Here is a 22,849-nt window from a genome sequence, read left to right as displayed (position 1 = left end):
ACAGTCAAAACTTATCAATGGTGTGAGAAGTCCAGACAGTGGCTAAGTGAAGGAGGCACGAGGTCTCCTTGGAAAGGAGGGCTGGCAATGTTCTTTTTTTAAATCTGGCACCGATTACACAGATGTGTTCACTTGAGGAGCATGCCACATACTTGACAAAAGTTTACTTTAAAAGTAATACACATGTTCACTTCAGAACTTTTTTTCTTTTTTTAGATGGAGTCTCTGTCGCCCCGGCTAGAGTGTAGGGGCGCCATCTCGGCTCACTGCAACCTCTGTTCCCCAGGTTCAAGCGATTCTCCTGCCTCAGCCTCCTGAGTAGATGGGACTACAGGTGAGTGCCACGACACCCAGCTAATTTTTGTATTTTTAATAGAGATGTGGCTTCATCATGTTGGCCAGGCTGGTGTTGAACTCCTCACCTCAGGTGATCCGCCTGCCTCAGCCTCCCAAAGTACTGGGATTACACGCGTGAGCCACTGCTCCTGGCCAGAAATTTTTTAAATTGAATATACTACATATTCAGTCTTGCGTCTTGCTTTTTTTTTTCCATTTTAGACTAAGTCCTAAGTACATTTCCATGTCACAATGTTTCATGAACATGTTAACTCCTTCATGTATCTTAAGATATTTTAAAAATAAGAAAATGTAGTTTGTATATGTATGCATTCACATATATATATACATACTAATATGTAAGGTTTTAACATAAAATAGCAGTTAAAGACCCAATATAGGGTAAGTTTTAAGAGTTTTTCATGTCAGACCACTAGTTATGCTACCAAAAGAATAAGCACCATTCCTCCAGCACAGCAACAATAACAGCAGAAGTTCCCCACCCCCAAAAAAGTATTATCTTCAAAATTTGTCCTAAAATAACAATTCTTTTAACTTTAAGAATGGTTTCAATAGTTTGGTTGCAATAATTTTCCACAGCTATGAAGCAGAAAAAAAATATAAAAGTTTATTCTTGGGTTTAGGACTTATTAAGAAAATTTCCCCTCCCATTTCTATCAAATTCACCTGATCAACGCAGGGTGATGCTAATACTCATTTATATTCCATAGTATTTCCAAGAAAATATACATGTATGTATTCTTGGTGTCAGGAACCAAGTCAGGAATGTTTAAATATACACATACGAATAAATAATAAAGCCAACTACAAACAAATACATTGGTGTACTGCAGAATGCATGTGCATTCTATAACCAGGGGCATAGTTTATGTAGTGTGAAAATGTAGCCTATGACCACAGAAAAATTCACACAATCTCATAGAGACTAAAGTGAAATGTTTATAAGCACGGAAGAGAACATTTTTATCTGCGGAAGGAAGAGCTCTCCTATCATATCCCCTCCTGTGCTAAATAAACTATGCAATCAAATAAGCTAAGGTCCTGGGCAACATGGAGAAACTCCATCTCCACAAAAGATTTGAGGGATGGTACTGTGTGCCTAGAGTCCCAGCTATTTGGTAGGCTGAGGTGGGAGGATCACTTGGGCCCAGGGGGTTGAGGCTGCAGTGAGCCACGATTGTGCCACTGCACTCCAGCCTGGGCAACAAAACAAGACCGTGTCTCAAAAAAAAAAAAAACAAAAAAAACACTAAACTAAATCAAAGTACCCCCCCAAAATGCTTAAATCCTCTTTTTAGCTAGACAGAAATAAACAGTGTTTCTGTCAGTAGCTTTCCTCCCTCCTCCAACTAACCTAAATGAATTTGAAATTTCAAAGTCTCCACTGTAAACAATACATTTTGTAAACACCTAATGCTTGGGCAAGAAATCAACAAATGTTTGTTCTCTTTTACTTCCCTACTATCAATTATTAGTTTTGTTATATGGAACTATATATACATAATTACTTAATCTTTAAAGTCTTTTGTGGTTTGGGTCTTGGTTTTGTCATAATTGTTTACATCTTCTCATTGATTCCTTTTCAGAACTAAGATAAACTGATACACAGCTAGCTGACTGCTGTTTACTTTTCACAAAGAAAAAATTGGCCAGATACTTTTGCAAGCAAACAGTTTGATCAATTACTACACTATTAAAATTACTAAAGTATTTTTAGAAAAAAAAAAAGAACGAGAAGAAGGAAGTGAAAGAAAAGAGGGGAAATGATTATGCTTTAGAATACAGTTTATGCAGATAAGAGTAGCTGTGGGAGACACGGTTTTAAAATGCTACCTTTAATTTCTGTTCACAGCTGTCAGCTGGATAAGATGCTTAAATGCAGACCCTAAACCTAAGCTTACCTACACTCAAACCTTTAGCTTGTGGTCTTGAAGATTCTAGGTGAAGACACAACTAGAAAAACATATACTGTATTTATAACTACCAGAGTTCATATGTCCAAAATGAGACCTACAATGCCCTCAAGTAGAACCTCAATAGTGTGGCTTTGGGTAAATTTATCTAATTATACTTCAGTTTCTTCATCCACACAATGTGGATAAGATGAGTACTTAAACGACTGTAAAGATTAAATGAGTTAATGGGTTCCTGTCTGGCATACAGGAAGTGCTCTATAAAAGTTCATCATTGTTACTATAAGGAACATCACCACCAATAAGATAATTTGTTGCTTCCCAGTCTGATCTTTAGGTCTGTAGTCTTACCTCCAATATTTAATGCTGCAGTTGGGTGAAAAAAATAGAATTTTAGGCTATTAGCAAGACTTACACCTTTTCAATGCAAGGCTTCTGATTCTGTGAGCATAAACTTCTTGGAACCATGGTCTGCATTTCAAAAGAAACATTCATCATTTTTGTGGCAAAGATCATTTGATGTACTCACTTATATAAGCAGAATTTCTAAGGAATCTACAACTCTCCCACTGGTGTTGGTGCCTCATTCCTGGTGGGGGGAGTAGGAAAACAAAGTGTAGGAAATGAGGAAACACAATAGAAGGATGAAAGTATATTGCTTGAACAGAAGGCAAAGAAATGGTTTATATACCGACTTTAAAGATCCTACTTAACATGACCATCCTTTTCATATGTTTCTGACTTTCAGTATTTCTGAGTTAACAAACACACCTATTGCTCCCAGCATTCAGTCTTCCCTGTTTTGACTGACTTACAGGCTACATCAGGAAATTTATTTCTAATGCAGTCCAAGAAGGGTTTCCAGGGCTAAAGATTTCTTTTTTCTTGTTTTAAAATAATTCCCACTATGGACCCACTCAGCATCTTTTTCTTTAAAAAAATTAAATGGTTTTCACGTGTCTTTTTAGAATGTCTCTGTTTAACATTTTAAAACATGTATTTTAGTGTAGTTAAGCACATTTATTTAAAGGATTAGGTGTGACTGTGTGCTTCATAATGGCAACCTGTAATTATTTTTATAATCATCAACTGTTCAGATTTCATATTTATATTTTCCAGAGCATGACAGGCACTTGCTTCACAAGAAGAAAAAAATATAGTGCATAGTAGATGCAAATTATTTTTCCTCACTTTTCCATAACCAATTTATAAATACTCTGTATTTTAGCTAAAAATTTAATGTAAATAAATGTTAAAAACTGTGCATTCTGAAAACATGATTATCAAACAGGCAAAAAGAAAAAATTTTAAAGAGTAATGGCTCTTTACAATTCAGTATAATATATACATCTTTTATTCATTACAGTATTGTGGGAAAATTTGGAGCCTGACATACAGACACAGGTTAAAATGTCACCTCCAATATAGGTTAACTACGTAGGTCCTGGCAAAACAGTTAAGCTTCTAGGCTTCAGCTTATCCATGTATTAAATGGGAGTTAACAACTGAAAATTCACAGTATTATCCAAATATTTAAAGACTTTAAATGTTTTCCCTCTTTTCATCCTAACTCTTTTTCTCTAAATATTTCAGTATTTCCCGTTATTCCTGACAATTAAAAATAAACTAAAACAAACATAAAATTAATCACTCTGACTACTTTGATTATTTTAAATCAGGTTAAAATGAATCCATTTCTAGAAGTGCAATTACTGTATTTCAAGAAAATATTTTAAAGACACATCTTGCTAATACAATAAAAATACATCTGTTCCCAAGACAATGTTTAAGAGAATGAGAAGATTAAAAAAAAAAATCCTCAAGTGAGGTAAATACTCAGGAATCAAAATTTAAACATAACATAATTATAAAGTCAAATTTAATAAAACCAACCCCACCATATCATCTCCTCTTCCCTTCATTAAATTAAAGAAAACATTTAACTAGGGTCTCTAGGTTTTTGTAATTTTTTAATTCTTAATCTTGAAATAATTTCAGACTTTACAAAGCATTACACAAAGAATTCCCATATCCCTTTCACCCAGCTTCCCCAAATGTTAACATCTTATATAACCACAGTACAATTATCTAAATCAGGAAACTAATACTGATATTATTCTATTAACTGATCTATAAACCTTATTCAAATTTTGTTAATTGTCCTACTAATATCTTCCTTCTAGTCCAGTGTTTGATCCAAATACCACACTGCATTTAGTTATCAGATCTCTTTGGTTTCCTTTAATCTGGCACAGTTGCTTAGTTCATATTTCATAATCTTGACACCTTCTAAAAATCTAGTCAATAATTCGTAGCATGGCCCTCAATTTGGGTTTGATGTTTTCTATGATTAAATTCAGGATATGCATTTTGTCAAGAATACCACATAAGTAATGTTGTATCGTTCTCAGTACATCATATCAGAAAATGCATGATATCCATGTCTCATTATTAGTATGTCTACTTTGATTAGTTGGTTAAGAAGATGTCCATTTTCTCCACTGTAAGGTTACTATGATTCCTTTATAATTATAGTAAATATCTTTTAGTGAGATCTTTATGTGACTGTAGATATCCTGTTTATAACCATCTTACATTGTCCACTAACTGTTCTCACCTAAAACAATTATTACTGTAGTGTTTCTTTTCAAATGGTAATTTCCTATATCAATGACTCTTCCTTTACTAATTGGAATTCCATGGCAAGAAAGTGTGTTCCTTTCTCCCCTTTGAATTTACTTAATTATATCTGGATACTTCTTTTTATTTTATGGGTTATCGCCCATTATTATAGTGCTCAAAGTGTCCCTAATTTGGCCACTGAGAGCTCCTTAGAGTTGGCTCATACATTCTTTTGACATGCTCCCATCATTTTTTGAACATTTTGCCACTTTCATCCTGTACTTCCCCAGTCCCAGTCCCAGTCCCCAATTCAGTTTTTCCAAGGAACTCTGGTTCCTTTTATTGGTGCCTGGCACTTAAACCCAAGATCTGGTACTGGGTGTATTGACTGGAGCTATGATGTCACTGCTTCTAGGCCCTCTCATGAACAGAAGTAAGAAATATATAAGGCATACATGTATACATACACATATATGCAACCTTCTCTTTATCTCCATTCATTCATACTGATATCTCAAACTCTAATCCAAGGTTCATTATAGATTCCCCTTTACCTTATTTCTAGCTCTTTTTTTCTGTTAAAAAAATTAACTCTTAATATCCACCACATATTTAGTTGCTTAATCTTAAACTACACATAAAGTTGTTTCAGAATTGCTAACTCACCTAAATTTTGTCAAGTTTTTAATGAGCCAGTTAGACCGCACATTTTGATCGTAAAATGCACAAATGACATGCCCACCCACACAAATACAACCACTGGAAGTGTACCAACAAATACTTCCAGTTTTACCCATCTTGGTGATAGCAACACCAGGAAGAAATCTTAAGTAATCTTTTCTCATGGTTTGCAAGTCTTGTTTATTATACTTCCCAGGTAGCTCTCAGACTGCCCACTTTTCTCCCTCAAGGTACCACATCTTTCAATCAAGTTGCCGCCACAGCCTTTGGTCATCTCCCCACATCCAATTTTGCTTCCCTCCAATCTCCAGGGGCTTAGCCTTTAAATAGACAAACTAATCACTCTACTTTCACTCATTTTGATGGCTTTCTCTATATGTCAGATAAAGTCTAAAATCCTCAGCGTAGCCTAAAATACACTGCATGATCTAACTCCTACCAATCTTTATAGCTTCAAGTCACTCAATATTCTCTACATTCCACCTATATTAACCTTTTTGAATTCTTCTTTCATACTCCAGTTCTTGCACATACTGTTCCCACTAAACTATAAGTACTCCTTCTCCCTACATCCCCGCCTTAGTCCTGCTAACTCTTATATATCATTCAAGTCTTCACTTAAATATTATTCCTCAGTAAAGTTGTCCCTGAACTCCCAGTCTGGGTTAGACTCCTATGTGAAATCGTCCTAAAGCACACAGCATCTCTCAATGACAATTTGTGCTAAACTCATCTGTAATTCATCAAGTAGGCCTTCCCAGCTAGATTATAAATTCCTTAAGGACAAGGACTTTGTATTGCACACGGTTACATCCCAGTGCTCGACACAGGGTACAGCACAGAAAGAGGGCTGAATTAGTACTGAATGAATGCCTAAATGAATAAATGAACCAAAAGATATTATCGAAAATTAGCTAGATATAGTGACTGACAACTACCAGCAATACATAGAAACTACACTTTCTATAATTTTTATGGATGTGAAGACTTCTGGATCCTTTCTGCTGCATTATATTGCCTAGCTAATGCTGAAAATATAACTATAAAGTAGTAATCAGCTGAATTTTTTTTTTTTTTTTTTTTGAGACAGGCTCTCACTCTGTTGCCCAGGCTGGAGTGCAGTAGCATGATCTCGGCTCACTGCAATCTCTGCTTCCCAGGCTCAAGTGATCCTCTCACCTCAAGACTCCCAAGTAGCTGGGACAACAGGCATGTGCCAACACACTGGCTAATTTTTCTATTTTTTGTAGAGACGGGGTTTCATCATGTTGCCCAGACTGGTCTCAAACTCCTGAGCTGAACTGATCCACGAGCCTCAGTCTCCCAAAGTGCTGGGATTACAGGCATGCAACACCGCACCCGGCCAATCAGCCAAATTCTTACCCAGCAAATGGAGAAACACTGTTAAAACTGATTAACATAATGAGCTTATGGGCAAATTAATAGTAATAATAAAAGCCAAAACCCCAAACACACAATTAAAAAGCATAATCAACTATTTTTTTTCTCAAAAGTTCATTACAGTATTGGATTTCGTTAACTATCACTTATTTTAAATCCAACTGCTTTGAGATACGCAATATCTACGTTAGCCTGCTTTATGTACTTGTTACAATTTTACATTAAAGATCACTTATGTTGGCTTAAGGACTAATGCAAGGACCAGTATGTCTAAAGGAGATGGTGATTGGAAAGTTTTAGATGTTCTGTCACTGCCATTGATTCTGTATTCTCAGTTCAGCAGACCTTCTGACAAAACTTTTACTATCATGTGATTGAAGAAATAAATGGGCCTTTAAATGTACTTTGCCACTAAAGTAACTTAATTTGCCTATAGGAAATATGGGAAAGATTACGACTTTTACTCTTGCAGATACAGTATATTTTTTAGAATCAGAAGCCCATTTTATTTCTCAGAAAGTAACATGATAAGGACTATAATTCATTGCAACTGGTTTCTCCTCTCTTCCCCTTTTTCTTCCCTCCTTTTCCCCCCATTCTGGTACAATTATTATTTCCTTGCATCTCAGGAAACCTGAACCAACATATTAGGAAACTGATTATTTCAAATCAACAATAATTAAACATTAATTCTTATTTTTAAAATGTTAAAACAATGTTCCTCTTTCACTTTTACTAGTAAGTGAAAATAAGACAGTCTTCTTCAAGAGCACAGCAGGTATCATAAAAAAATGAAATAATCTTACTTTAATCCCTCATGTCTGAGAGAATGATGAACACGGTATCTGGTATTTTGAGGCACTGGGGAGGCTTACCCTACTTATTATGTTATCAGTATTTTTGAGCAAAGAGCTAAGTCAAACTGTACACCTTTTACCTTGTTCATAATAAGTTTTGTGACTTTTCAATTTAAAAAAATTATTCATTAAGGCTGGACGTGGTGGCTCACACCTGTAATCCCAGCACTTTGGGAGGCCAAAGTGGGAGAATCTCTTGAGCACAGGAGTTCAAGACCAGCCTGAACAACACAGTGAGACCCCATCTCTACAAAAATTCTAAAATTAGCCAGGTGAGGTGGCATATGCCTGTAGTCCCAGCTACTCAGGAGGCTGAGGTGGGAGGATCCCTTGAGCCCAGGAGTCCCCAGCTGCAGTGAGTGAGCCATGATAGTGCCACTGCACAACAGCTTGAGTGACAGAGTAAGACCATGTCTCTTAAAAAACCTTTTTTAAATTTCACTAAACAGTAATTACACTGCATAAAATTCAAGATGCATTAATATAGACACTGCTACAAGAAATAAGCAAATCCAAGAAATACTATAGTTTATTTTACTACCTCCACAATCTACCCCCGAAAATGCCTTATATGTCTGTGATTTAGTCAAAATAAATACTTGTCTTTATTTAAATCTATAGAAAGGAAGGGCAGAAATGAACTACGCCAAAGAAAGCCAGGGTCAGTCTCCCCATATTTTTATTTTTTCTTCGTCTTTACCATATCCGCTTCTATAATTTTTACCCCCATCAGAATTGACCAGCACTAATAAAATGATGGTAATATTCCTTTCTCTTCTAACTCCAAGGATTCACCAAATATTTAAGGAAATATATTTGAGAGCCACAAAATAACCCATTTGAAAGCACAGCAAAAGAAGAATTAAGATGCCTGGAAATCTTTACAACTGGAAAATAAATCATTTTATTTAGGAATGGTACTCATTTATGTGCATATTTAATGTGACATCTGCCAGAGCTTTTAAGGCTCAAAAGTTTCTTTTCTCTCAAATTTTCACAAAATGGAAATTTCAATTGCATCATAAATGTAAAGATCTTTATAGACCAAGAAAAAAAATAGCTGAATTTCAAACAGAACAGACAGCTATTCTGGATAATTCACATATCAATAGCTGATCAATATAAGATCAATCTGAATCATATAGCTAACTGCCTTTTTCCAAAGCCTGTGGCTGAATGTGCTCCTGCCCAGAAAAATACATTAGAAGGTCTGCCCTGGAGGCATGAAAAGTATCACCTTAGCAAAAGGAAAAACATAATACAGTTGATCTTTCATCAGTACCAAAATATGCTAGTACAGCTTACTGAATGTTTGCTATTATTTTCTTGTTTGCATTCTTATTCAAAACATACCTTTTTATCCAAAAGTCATTCTAGATTATTTAAAATAAACTTGGAAATTATAGTTATAATTTCTTCACTTACTATGTTTTATTTTGGAATTTCTGGTCATTAAAAAATGGTGAAATATAAATATACTAGCCTCTTTTTGTACACTAAAATCTTTTCCTATGAGTAGGTAACACAAATACGCAGTTGTAGGACGTTTACACACCAACGGCTGTGCCCCATCAATAGTGATGGAGAAAGAGATCTCCAGGGCTTAGAAGACAAAGACAAAGAGATTTCTTGAAAGTCTTCTCATAATCTCAAAAAAAAAAAAAAAAATACAATAAATCATCCCCAAAGTACTAGTAAGTTTTACTAGAATAAAGTAGATGAGGAAACCTTTAAATCTCTTTTTAAAAGAAAAATCAGTACAGACTATTTTATTACTACGAGGTTTTGCCATTACTTTTAATGGCAAAAACCACAATTACTTTTGCACCAACCTAATAAAATATGTCTTGTTACTAGATATGACAGTGCATATTTCAATTTAAGATAAGTTTTGGGTAAGGATAGAAACTGTTTCTTTTCTAAATAATACAAAGAATCAAATTAATGTTGATCTTTCTGTGAGGACAAAATGCATCAACAACTGAAACTTTTAATTTAACAATAATACAATTGAAAGAACATGAGATCTTAAGTTCTATGATCTGAACTTGAGTATCAGATTCTAGTATTTACTAGTCTGTTATCTTAGGCTAGTTACCTAACCTTTACAAAGCTTGATTTATTCATGTTATGTGGAGGTGATGACTAATATATCTCTCATAAATACATTCAGACATATATCAGATATATCTCTCAGATATATTCATGTCCTTTAATACTCAGAAGCAAATATTTTCTACACTGCGAACTACTACGAGATACTACTGCTCCTACTATTACTAACAATAATACACAAGATTATAAATACTGTCAAATTATTTTAACACTGTCATTCATCATTCTCTTGTAATGGAAACAAATGAAGGCTAGGGAAGCTTTGTAGGGTCTTAATTTTTTCTCTTGCAGGTGAAAAAAACTGAGTCAAATAGGCATGGCAGGCAATTTTGTGGCAGAAAATCTGTCTCTTAGGAGTACAAAAGGTTTAGGGGGAGTTGGGGAGGAAAACCTGTCCCTGAGGTTCTCCCTCCCTACTGCTGATATGAAACATCAAAATGTCTTTTAGTCCTAATAACTCTGCTTCTCTTAAAGAAAAAAATAACCAAGGCTGGTCACTGAAATGTCCTATAACTTATTCTCTCAGTCTTTTATAGCCTTCGAAAGAGACATAGATAAATATCATATTTGATGAACACTGGGTATGAAATTTAAGAAACATTTAAATTGAAAAAGAACCCTTTCTTCAAAGCTCTAGAAGCTCAGGACTCTCTGCATTTGACATGCCTCCATGATCCCCTGGAACACAGTTTGAAAACCACTAGTCTCAGAGAGCCTTGCAGGGTGTTAGGTATTTCAGATTAAGGCTGAAATTATGATCTATTAAAGAACAGAACCAATATAGAGATACCAGTGGGACCTGCAGATGAGGGAGAGTAATACATCACCAATGTCATACTTTTCCTAGTAATTTTCACAAATCTCTGCTTCAAAATAGAGGCTTTTATCACCTGTAAAACGAAACGTATAGCTGTATTTTCCAGGGCTAACAGCCATGCACACCTGTCATCACTTTTTAAAAGTGTCAAGGGAGTCTTATAAAGTGCTGGGTTTCTTTTAAATTATCAAAATGATTTCAAGTCTTAGTGAAACACATTTGGTTGGCATCTAGAAGTGATTTCCTAGGTAACTAAATACTACTCCTTTTCTCAAACAAAAACATCACCTGATAAATTTCCTAGAGAGATATCCATAGCTGCACACACACACACACACACACACACACACATACACACACACCCCACTGGCTGCCAGGAAGCTCAAAGCTAAAATTTGTGTTCAAATGCACCAATTTCCTTAGCCCAGTTTTCTGTCACAATTATTTTCTTTCGTTACATAAATCCTACTAACTTTTCTTTCTTCAAAATCTTGTTACATACAGCTTTTAAATTTTAAAGTCACATGCTTTTAAATGTTTTTCCCCAGTGATTTATCTTTATTTTAATAATTGCCATGTATGCATTTGTTTTTCAGAAGTGGCAAGATGCCCAGGTACAATGGCTCATGCTTGTGGGGGTTGAGGCAGGTGGACTGCTTGAGCCCAGGAGTTCAAGACCATCCTGGGCAACATCATGAAGCCCCATCTCTACTAAAAATACAAAAATTAGCCAGGCATAATGGCACAGCACTTGTAGTCCCAGCTACTCAGGAGGATGAGGTAGGAGGATCGATGCCCAGGAGGTCGAGGCTGCAGTGATCCGACATCGTGCCACTCTGTACTCTTGCCTGGGTGACCGAAACCCCATCTCAAAAAAAAAAAAAGTGGAAAGATATAAATAATAAAGCACTGAATATACAAAATATACAGCAATAGCATTAATACAAATTATTCCACAATATTCCTTTACATACTTTAAAATTTTTTAAATCAATTATTTCAGATCCGTATTAAGGTAAAGAAGCATAGGACTTTAGAAGTAAAAAGGCCATGCAAAATTATCCAGTCCAACTTCATCTTTTAAAAAAAATTTTAAAATTAGTTGCATTAAATTCTTGTCTTCCTGCTGTCATTTACTAAGCAACTAGAAAAGTATACACAAATGACCAAATGTTCCTTTAGAAATGTAAGCTAAATCATGTGACTACTCTGTTCAAAACCCTTAGTGATTTCTCTTCTCACATAAACCAAAGTCTTTACCATATCCTACGGGATTCATCATGGCTCAATCCCCTACTTCCTCTCTCTCATCTCCTCCCCCTCTTTCCATGGCTCACTCCTCTCCAGTCACACTAATCTCCCACTGGTCCCTCTAACATGTCAGCATGCCCTTTTCTACCTCAGACACTCTTCTACCAGACAAATTAGCACACCTTGTCCCCTCCTCACCATCTTATGGTCTTTGTGTCACTTTATCAGAGAGGTCTTCTCTGATCACCCTATCTGAAATCACCACCTTACCCCCCTCCCTGCCCCCATCCATTGACAGCTATCTCTCTGCTCTCTTCCCAGCGTGACTTTGCTCCAAAGTATTTATTACATTTTGACATATGATATAGTTTATTTGTTCATTTTCCTCTTCCTCCACTACAATGTAAACTCCAGGTTGGCAGTACTTTGTTTTCTTTGTTTGGTTCATTACTATCTCTCTAGCACCTAAACAATGCACCTAAACCTGGCACCTATCAGGTATTGAACAAATATCTGTTTAATGACTTAAAGACTGACTTATTGAATAAAGCTGTTTCTACTCTGCTTTGTACCAATATTCCATTTTCTACATTTTAAAAGTGTTTGTGCCACTTACCCAAACATGTATTCTGACACTAATGGAAAAAATTCAAAAGAACTTCATGAGAATATTTAAGATGTGAACTTCGCTTTGATTTACTTTTAAAATCCAAAGTAATACATAAATAGGTTGAAAGAAAATGAACAGAAAAAGATATTCCATGCAAACATTATTTTTTTTAAAAAAGAAAAAAGCAAGAATAGTCAACTAATATATTAATTATATGCATAAACTACCTAGGTATTACAGAATCATAGAAGATAATTAGAAAAAATTAAGTAGCTTAACAGTTTCATTCTAATCTTTTTTAATAACAATAAATCCTTTCTTATATACTTTTATTAAGGAAGACTAAATATGCTCTTTGGACAAAACTAACCTCAAATGTGTTTTCTGAGCCTAGGATAGTAATTCGATCTGTTCTTAGAATGCAACTTTGCAAACAAAAAGAACTGAAAAGTCTGGAGCATTTTAGAATCCTAAATTCATTCATCCCACATTTTTTCTAGTCCAATCTTGATGCATAAAGCTGCTGGACAATGAAGCGGTCATTTGAATTCTCTCCATACACCTCCAGGGAAAGCACTCTGCCTTATCCAAATTCAAGTGACTCAATTAGGGGACACCCAAATCATTCCTCCTTGTAATTCGTGTACTATTCAATATATAATGTGGACCACAGGATTCTAATCTTTCTTGTACTTATGTGTCAAAGTTTTAAAAACAGCTGTCACCTACCTCCTATAGAATAAATGTATCCTGCCAGCAACGTAGACTAAGTTTACTTTTGTAAGGATTCCTTATTTTTCAATGTTTACTTCCATACAATAAAATAAGAGAAGAGCTCTTTCAAAGTCTTTATTTCTAAAGCCTGGAAGTATGCTAATAGAGACTAATGAGTTCATGTAATTGAAAGTATTACATTTAGAGCTGTGAAAAGAGGGTACTAAGTTCAGCTCCGAAGTACATATTTACAGACCAACTTTATTTAAATTTGCTCATAAACACTTTAGTTTTAAAATAATTTCTGACTTCTGAATATTTTAGGAGGCAGTCTCCATTCTAGGAAAGCTGAGGAAAGGCTAGCTTCTCGAGTGTTTGTTTTATCCCATGCCTACTGTATTAAAATGTATGGGGTAGCATCACAGAAATAAAAATTTTTAACAAGATTCCTGTTTTTTTAAATGCACAATTAAGATCAGCAGCTTTGTTGTAAACTACTACTTAATGCAGAAGCAGGATGCTTTGTAATACTTTTTATTCTTGCCAAATACAGAACTTCTCCATTCTTCCAGAGTGGTCAAGTTTTAAGATCATTAAAATATTTTAAAAGGGCAGAGTACAAATTGTATTAATATCACAGACAGTAAAGATGGTGGGGATTTCCTGGGAAATTCCTTGTTTCCAAAGACCCATGTATGGCAATGTTCTCCAGAGAAGACCAGGAGGAATTTGCAGATAAGACTACAGCTAAGCCTTGATGGAAGACTTCCTAGCCAACAATTAGAACAACTGTGCCACCATCCAGTGTGTGTGCCAATGGTGGCAAGCCAGTCTGAGCCACTGGCTCCAATTAGTTGTTGTATCTAATTAGCTTGCATACCAATGGAAACAATAATATTGAGAAAATTTAACAATCTCTCATCAAAGCTTAATATTTAAATTCCTTGCGTCAATTCATTTACAACCATTTGGCAGAGAATCTGCCCTTTTGCCTGCCTAAATACCAATTGTCTGCCTACTATTCTGTCTTGACACTTTGGCAAAATATAAACACTCATTTACTTTTAACTGTTTCCAGAACATTCAAAACAAACTATAAAGCGAAAATTATATATAATTTTATCCCCCACAGCAACTGATAAAATTTATTGAATGTTCACTCAGTGGACATTTCCTGATGTCCATTCTGACAGAGGGAGCCTTGCTTGTGTTAGAAACTCCATAAATATTTGCCTATTTGGTTTGCCTTTTCAAAATACTGACTTTCCCCTATAACTACAGTTTCCTATTATCAAATAAAAAATTCATGTCTGAGAATTCTCATCTTTTCACTAAACACTAAAATGTTCAACAAAAATTTTGTTACATTTTCAAGAGAAATCAATGTCTACTTTAGCAAATAAGATCCAGGGAGAAGGGGGCAAGGGCATAAGTATTGAGTATTGTACTCAATTTAAATAGTGCATGTGCAAAAAGACTATCGAGATTAAGGCATTTTAGGCCGGGCACCATGGCTCATGCCTGTAATCCCAGCAATTTGGGAGACCGAGGTGGGCGGATCATTTGAGGTCAGGCGTTCGAGACCAGCTTGGCCAACATGGTGAAACCCTGTCTCTACAAAAAATATAAAAATCAGCCGGGCATGGTGGCGGGCACCTGTAATCCCAGCTACTCAGGAGGCTGAGGCAGGAGAATTGCTTGAATCTAGGAGGCAGAGGTTGCAATGAGTCAAGATAGCGCCACTGCACTTAGCGTGGGCGACAGAGCGAGACTCCGTCTCAAAACAAAAAAAAAAAAGAGAGAGAGAGATTACGGCATTTTAGCTAAATGAATCTACAGATGTGACTAAACTTACAATGGTGTTACATCCCAATAAAGCCATCATAAACTGAAAATATCCAAAGTCAAAAATGCATTTATATACCTAACCTACTAAAACATCATAGCTTTACCCTAGCCTATCTTAAACATGCTTGAATACTTACATTAGCCTACAGTTGGGCAAAATATGGCACAATCTAACATAAAGCTTATTTTAAATAAAATGTTGAACATTTCCTGTAACACACTGAATACCACACTGAAGTACATTTTCTACTGAATGTTTATCACTTTTGCACCATCATAAAGTCAAAAAAATTTAAATCTAACCATTGTAAGTCAGGGACCAACTGTATTTTATAGATTCAAAGATGACACAGAGATAGAAGGTTCTTTTTAGAGATTATCTAATGTAATTTTTTATTTTGCAAATTAGGAAATTTGCTTGTCAAGATTACTGCATGCCTCATATTTCTTTTCTTTTTTATTGTCGCAAATTATCCAGAAATGTTGCATTGATTTTCATATTAGATCACAAAAAAAGAAAACATTTGATTTCCTCAGTATTTATATATCATGACCACTGCTCTGTTTATGGTAATAAGACAACATAAGTATACTTATTGTATACTGCATATAATATGTACAATAAGTACATAAGTTCTTATTGTATACTACTTATTGCAAATACTACATAATTATTGTTAAGCGAGAAATCAGCATACTTCTATCATCCTATAATTGAGATTGACAGAAATCTAGAATGACATTTCATGAAATCAGAACCCTGAAAAACTTAATCTTCACAAACTCCTAGACAACACCAATTCCTAATTTATGCACAGAAGTTTTGTCTGAACCTCATGAGCAGGTTTACAACACTTTTTTCAGACCTGCAAAATGTTTCACCAGTCTATAAAATTTTGTCGAGCCTTTGCTTTGCAAAAGGAAAAAAGAGAACGAGTCACATACCTTCACTGAAAGAATTAGAAAAAGCAATTCCAGAATAACATCCCAAGTGACAGTCTAATACTAACTGCAGCCACAAACAAACCTGCCTATAAGAACAATAAATAATCTTTCTGTATTGGTTGATACAAGTATTTCTCCTAGTTAAAAGGCTGCTTAAGGAGTTTCATGTTAGTAAAATAGAGTAGATGATGGTGAGAGGAAAGGGGTGGTATATCAGATTCCGTATTGCAGATTAAACTTTATGTGCCATTACCATCAGAGAAATGCAAATCAAAACCACAATGAGATATCATCTCACACCAGTTAGAATGGCGATCATTAAAAAGTCAGGAAACAACAGGTGCTGGAGAGGATGTGGAGAAATAGGAACACTTTTACACTGTTGGTGGGACTGTAAACTAGTTCAACCATTGTGGAAGACAGTGTGGTGACTCCTCAAGGACCTAGAACTAGAAGTACTACTTGACCCAGCCATTCCATTACTGGGTATATATCCAAAGGATTATAAATGATGCTGCTATAAAGACATATGCACATGTATGTTTACTGCAGCACTATTCACAATAGCAAAGACTTGGAACCAACCCAAATGTCCAACAATGATAGACTGGATTAAGAAAATGTGGCACATAAACACCACGGAATACCATGCAGCCATAAAAAAGGATGAGTTCATGTCCTTTGCAGGGACATGGATGAAGCTGGAAACCATCATTCTCAGCAAACTATCGCAAGGACAGAAAACCAAACATCGCATGTTCTCACTCATAGGTAGGAATTGAACAATAAGAACACTTGGACACAGGGTGGGGAACATCCCACACCGGGGCCTGTGGTGGGGTGGGGGGAGTGGGGAGGGACAGCATTAGGAGATATACCTAATGTAAATGACGAGTTAATGGGTGCAGCGCACCAACATGGGACATGTATACATATGTAACAAACCTGCACGTTGTGCACATGTACCCAAGAACTTAAAGTATAAAACAAAAACAAACAAACAAAAAACCTTTATGTGCCATTAAAAGACTTCTGGAAAATCTCAAGTCAAAACTACATACAACCTCATACTTTTTTTTGTATAGGATATGTGACATTAATCATAAATTATTTAGAAAAAGGCAAGGGACAGACACATCTTAAATGTTTCTTTTAATCTAACCAATTTAATTAAGAACATAAAAATCTCAGCAGCTGCTCAAAGGGTTAATTCCAAAAACTCAGAAATTTTTCAAAAAATGTTTTGAAAAATCTTGAAAAGCCAGATAATTGGTACCCTTCTCTTCCTTTTTAAAAGATTACAGATGGCCAGGCACGGTGGCTCAAGCCTATAATCCCAGCACTTTGGGAGGCCAAGGCAGGCAGATCACCTGAGGTCAGTAGCTCGAGAACAGCCTGGCCAAAATGGTGAAACACCGTTTCCACTAAAATACAAAATTAGCCAGGCTTGGTGGCGGGCGCCTGTAATCCCAGCTACTCAGGAGGCTGAGGCAAGAGAATCACTTGAACCCGAGGGGTGGAGGTTGCAGTGAGCCAAGATCGCGCCACTGCACTCCAGCCTGGGCGAGAAAGCAAGACTCCACCTCAAAAATAAATAAATAAAAATAAAAGATTACAAAGCATGTATCTACAAGAAGTCAAAATGAGACAGAAAATTATATTTGGGAGTCTCCAAGAATCAAATGGTATCCTCTACCACCTAAACATGAATTCAGAAAAAGTATCAGGTTAAAAATATTTGTTCTTTCCCCTCATTACTCACAGTGTGACTATATCACTCATCACCCAAACCACAACACTGGAAAGTGAAAAAGGGTGATATTAATAATTTTGCCAGGATAAGAGAAGTTAGGATATAAGGGCTCCCTAGTTCTTTTTATAATGGTCTCTCCTCTACTAGACCGAAGGTCAGTGATACGGAGGGGTTAGATATTCACTATTATATTTCTCACAGTAGCACATTCTCTCACACAAACTAAGCAGTCAAGCCTCACATGGTGAAAAATGAAACAAATACACTGGAGAGGACGTTCATAACTACTTAGCAAAGTGTAAACATTCTGACTCGTGGACAAAGACTAAGTGTGTAAGTCTATGGGTTTAGACTTTAAAACTCAAGAAAAGAATGAGAATGGAAATTACTTATGCTATCCCATTAAATATATCTAATGTTTTCTGTATACTAAAGGACCTACAAGTGTTCAAATCCTAACAGTAAAATCTTAAGAGTCATCACTAGTCAAGAAAAAGCTTCTGAAAGTATGGTATACTCCTGGTAAGTGAATAACGTGGGAATATATTTCTCCTCCAGCCCAGCCTCAGATTAGTATGTAAATTGTGAAAAGAGTACACAAATTGAATGTTTTTATTTGCTTTTCAATTGTTTCATGAATATTTACTATACAAAACACATTTTATTATTAAATCTAAATCCTTGTCCCAAAGGAAAAAAAAAACACACAATAGCTTTATTGTGGCTACTTCAATCTTAAAAGAGTAAAATAAACTAATAATTGTTTCTTACTGATCAAAAGTAATGTATGCCTAGAAGATTCAAAACTGCTAAAGTTTCCTGATGGTACATAAGGACCTATATTCTGTACTGCTTCTCAACAACTTTGTATCAGCTTATCTAGTTTTCATTAGGACTAGTCCTGCTTGGCGGCAGAAAGCAATTAGTGTAGTTAAAATATTTATAGTTTCATTTCAGTTCCACTGTGGTTTGTTGAACAGACATAAAACCACAATCTTTATCATATGTGTCACTTCCTGTAATTCACAACTGAACCCAATTCCACTATTCATTATATAACACACTATTTAACAAAACAAAATACCACAGATAAAGAAAATAATTAGAATCCATTGAGGTTTTTTTTTTTTAAAATTCTTTTCTCCAAGAGAGGTGTGAAAAGATCTTGAAAATCTGAAGAGGCATTTCCTAAGTGCTTTTCTTTCCTGCAGCTTTACTCAATTATACATAAGTCATCACTGCCTGTGATAACAGGATACAAAAAATAATAAGGATGCAGCACAAACAACCTAACTTTTTTATAGTTCTTCACACCTAAAATTTAAGAAATCAGCTAACAAATAACAAAACTGAAGGATGTAAACTTCATTTCCTATTCCACCTTCTGGTGCTGCAGCTAATAAACAGGGAAATGGTCTACAGGTAGCTGGTAAAAGAAAGAGAAGAAAGGCAGAGAAAACACATGAGCCAGTTTACCAGACACTAATTACACCTTCCTGGATGCTTCCCTTTTAAATTCCCTTCATAATTCATAAGGAATACGGTCCTTAAATTCATTTCTGGGATAGGCAAGAGTTTAGCTAGGATTTTTATTTTTAAACAAATTTAGATAAATATGAGTGACAAACTTCATTTTATAAGAAATTTAATTTGTATTTTATAAAATCACAGATTCAACTAATACAACATTACAATGAAACTGCTTCATCCAGGTCCCAAATAATCATAAGTGATGCAGTGGAACAGGAATAAACTGGCTAAGCACCAACTGAAGATATCAGAATATTTATGCAGCAAAAACCAGCAGACATCATATAGTAAGTAGTCAAAGAAATTTTTAGCATTGCACAGTTATTCCAGAAACAGGGAGTACACAATGTCTGGCTTATGCAGTTTACAGACACACATCAAGCATGTACCATTTGTTCATTCATTTACTTTAAAAACATTTACTGAGCTCCATTATGGTTAATTCAAGGCCATGGAGAAGTGAAGAGGTATATCACAACTTTTGTCTTCAAGGAGCTCAATAATCAATCATGGCATGAACAAATAATACTTGTACCAAGTGAGGCAAGTACAAAAGTGCTATGAGAAAGCACAGGGGAATAAGAGATTTCTGCATCCTGTGAAAAACGGCAGCCTTCACAGAGAAGGTGACATTGAACTAAAACTAAAATAAGGACAGGAGTTTGCTAAAAGGGAAAAAAAGGAATCCTGGCATTCAGAGAAGTTTAACTTACACAAGTTGAATAGCCCTTATCTGAAATGCTTAACCCCAGAAGTGTTTTGGATATTTTATTTTTTCAGATTTTGAAATATGTGCATTATACCTACCTAGTGGGCATCCAAAATCCAAAAATCCAATTGAGAATTGAATGAGCATTTCCTTTCAGTGTTATGTTGGTGCTGAAAAAGTTGTGAATTACAAAGTGTTTTGAATTTTCGAATTTGGGATGCTCACCCCGTATTACTTACACCTGAGCTAGCCCTACGGTCACGCCAAATGACCCAAATTGGTCTTCTTAAATTGTCTAGAATAAAAATCAAGACTTTTGTATTCCCTAGAAGACACAAGACAGTAAGTACTACCATGACTAACCAGTAACATAAAAATAAATGGGTAACTACAGGAGCAAATTATTAAAGTTATAAAATGTAGGCAATTTACTTAAACACCAAACCTGATTCTTCATCAATAAAACAGAAATAATAAAAGCTGTCCAACCTACCTTCATAAGGTGGTTGTGAGGATCAAATATAACAACATATAGACAGCTTCTTTATCAACAGTACAGCACAAAACAAAGCAAATAATTATTTGTTTAAGCCTAATAAATCTAGATAATTCCTAATTCATGGATTCAAAAATTAAGTGAAATGTATAGATACGATATTATATATTTATATTAATACTAACTATTGACAAGTGATTTTATGTTTTACTGAACCACGTATGTTGTGAAAGGAGACAAGAAAATGCCTGTCTAATAGAAAAAATATATAAATATATAATCCTTAGGACTCTACAGCTAAGTTAAGGCTAAAATCAATTATTTATTATAGATACCAAATTAATGCTAGACAAAATAATGATAATATTAAATTATAGAGAAAATACACTGTATTTATGAAAGCTTTCTGAAAAAATACTACGCACTGCTTCAGGGATTTTTGGAAGTATTATGGTTTTTGTTCTTTCCTTTAGAGTTATATATGTAACCTTAGACTGTAAAGCTTACGAAGTTACATGCTCTCTGGACTTAATTACTTCATCAAAATGATGAGGTTGGACTAAACAAAATATAAGGTTCAAACCATCTCTAAAATAATAAAAGCATTATTAAAATAAATGAACATATACACAGAGATAGTTACCATCTTAAGATATAGACTATGAAGCTTTACAGAAAATAATTTTTAAAATACTTTGTGATTATTCCTTATCATTAATCAAGTCACATGGGGATTCTGTCCAAAAAACAGTATGTTAGACTGGGAGGAAAAACAGAAATTTCTCATAGCTTCCAGTTTTAGACATCTTGAACTCAGCTTAGATACAAATTATTAAGTGCAGGCACTAAATGTATTTAAAGTTTTTTAAAGTTTTAAAGGTATCCTACCGACCCTTTCAACTAACTGAATAAGAGAAAATTTGCAGCCCAGATGGTGACATTTACATCAAATAAATACTCATGAAAGAGATGCACTATTAAGTTCACTATGAAAAATTCCAGCTTCCAGCTAAAGGAAGACTTTGGTTATATAACTTACTAAATATTTCAAGAATAATTTCACTCATTGAATGAAAGGTTATTAGCATTCTTCTCTAACCACTTAAGTTTTTCTTCTATGTTTTGTTTATGGTACAAAAAGCAGGCTATTAAACTTTAAAATAATTTCTATTTTTATGACAAAGGATTATAAAACTTTACAGCAGTTGAGTATGTTGAAAAATAACATTGACACTAATGTGAATCATTCTCTTACGGCATAAATTACCTGATGAATTATATATATGTCATCCCAATCTCTACACTGGAAGGTGGTGCTTTTAAAAACGATTCAAGGGGCTAGACTTCTAGAATGGGAGTATAAAGAGCTTGGATAAATCTCTTCTCTCCAACACTTATTAAACCAGCAAAAATTAGCAAAGACAATGATTCAGTCTCTGGAGATGGATCAGAGGGCTTACAACAAATTGTAAAACATTCATTCAACAAAATCTATCGAAATTCAGTCATAATAGTGGGAAGCCATGGCATTCGAGATAAGAGACTACCCCCATTCCCCCACAACTCTGTGTTATGGAAGAGCTATTCTAGTGGGGTCAGCTGAGTAGCAGCTCTCATCTCCTGTAAGTCCCAGGAGTAGAAGAGCTATTCCTAGGAGATTTAGCAGCTGGTGAACATCAGCAGATACTGCTTCCCAAAGCTCCATGCTACAGAAGACCTGTACCAAGTAGGTAGTAGCGGCAGCCAGGCAATGCCTGTTTTGCCACTCTGACTCTCCCTACTAGATGCCGGGAGTTGGATGGCAACATCAGTTTCTATCGTCTTCACAAACAAGTATACACACAGGTCCTGCTCTGCAGGGTAGATCCAAGTGGCACAGCTGGTAAAGAACAAGCTCTTTATGGACTGAATTGTGCCCGCCCCTCCCAAAAAAGTTGAAGTCCTAATCCCCTTCCCAAATCTGTAAGTTAATCAGAGTCGACCCTAAACCAGTATGACTGATATCCTTGTAAGAGGAGGAAAATTTGGGCATACACATATAGGGGCGAACACCATGTAAAGACACAGACACATGAGAAAAAATGCTGTGTAAATACAAAGGCAGAGATTGCAGTGATGCAGATACAAGCCAAGGAATGGCCAACGGCTGCTGGCAAACACCAGACCAGTTAGGTAAGATTCTTCCCTAAAGGTTTCTGAAGGAGAATGGCCCTGCAGACACTTGATTTTA

The 22,849-nt window shown here is 35.4% G+C and overlaps 1 protein-coding gene across 13 annotated transcripts in view; it reads right to left on the bottom strand.

Moving 5' to 3' along the window:
* UBE2E2 (ubiquitin conjugating enzyme E2 E2) overlaps positions 1-22,849 on the bottom strand; it is a 392,844-nt gene that overhangs the window by 247,999 nt on the left and 121,996 nt on the right. For 2 of the 13 annotated variants that reach the window (XM_054680433.2, XM_054680434.2), the window contains exon 4: positions 2,800-2,859. The exons of 10 other annotated variants lie outside the window; for them this stretch is intronic. In XM_054680433.2, coding sequence (XP_054536408.2) covers positions 2,800-2,859 — 60 coding nt within the window. Of the gene's footprint in view, positions 1-2,799; positions 2,860-11,298; positions 11,632-22,849 lie in introns of those variants that run through there. One more of the 13 variants, XM_054680432.2, reaches the window with a different exon arrangement.

The sequence above is a fragment of the Pan troglodytes genome, chromosome 2 (assembly GCF_028858775.2).
Source record: "Pan troglodytes isolate AG18354 chromosome 2, NHGRI_mPanTro3-v2.0_pri, whole genome shotgun sequence".
NCBI classification, from domain to species: Eukaryota; Metazoa; Chordata; class Mammalia; order Primates; family Hominidae; genus Pan; species Pan troglodytes.
Note: the sequence above shows the minus strand (reverse complement) of the source record. Positions and strands in the feature narration are given on the sequence as shown.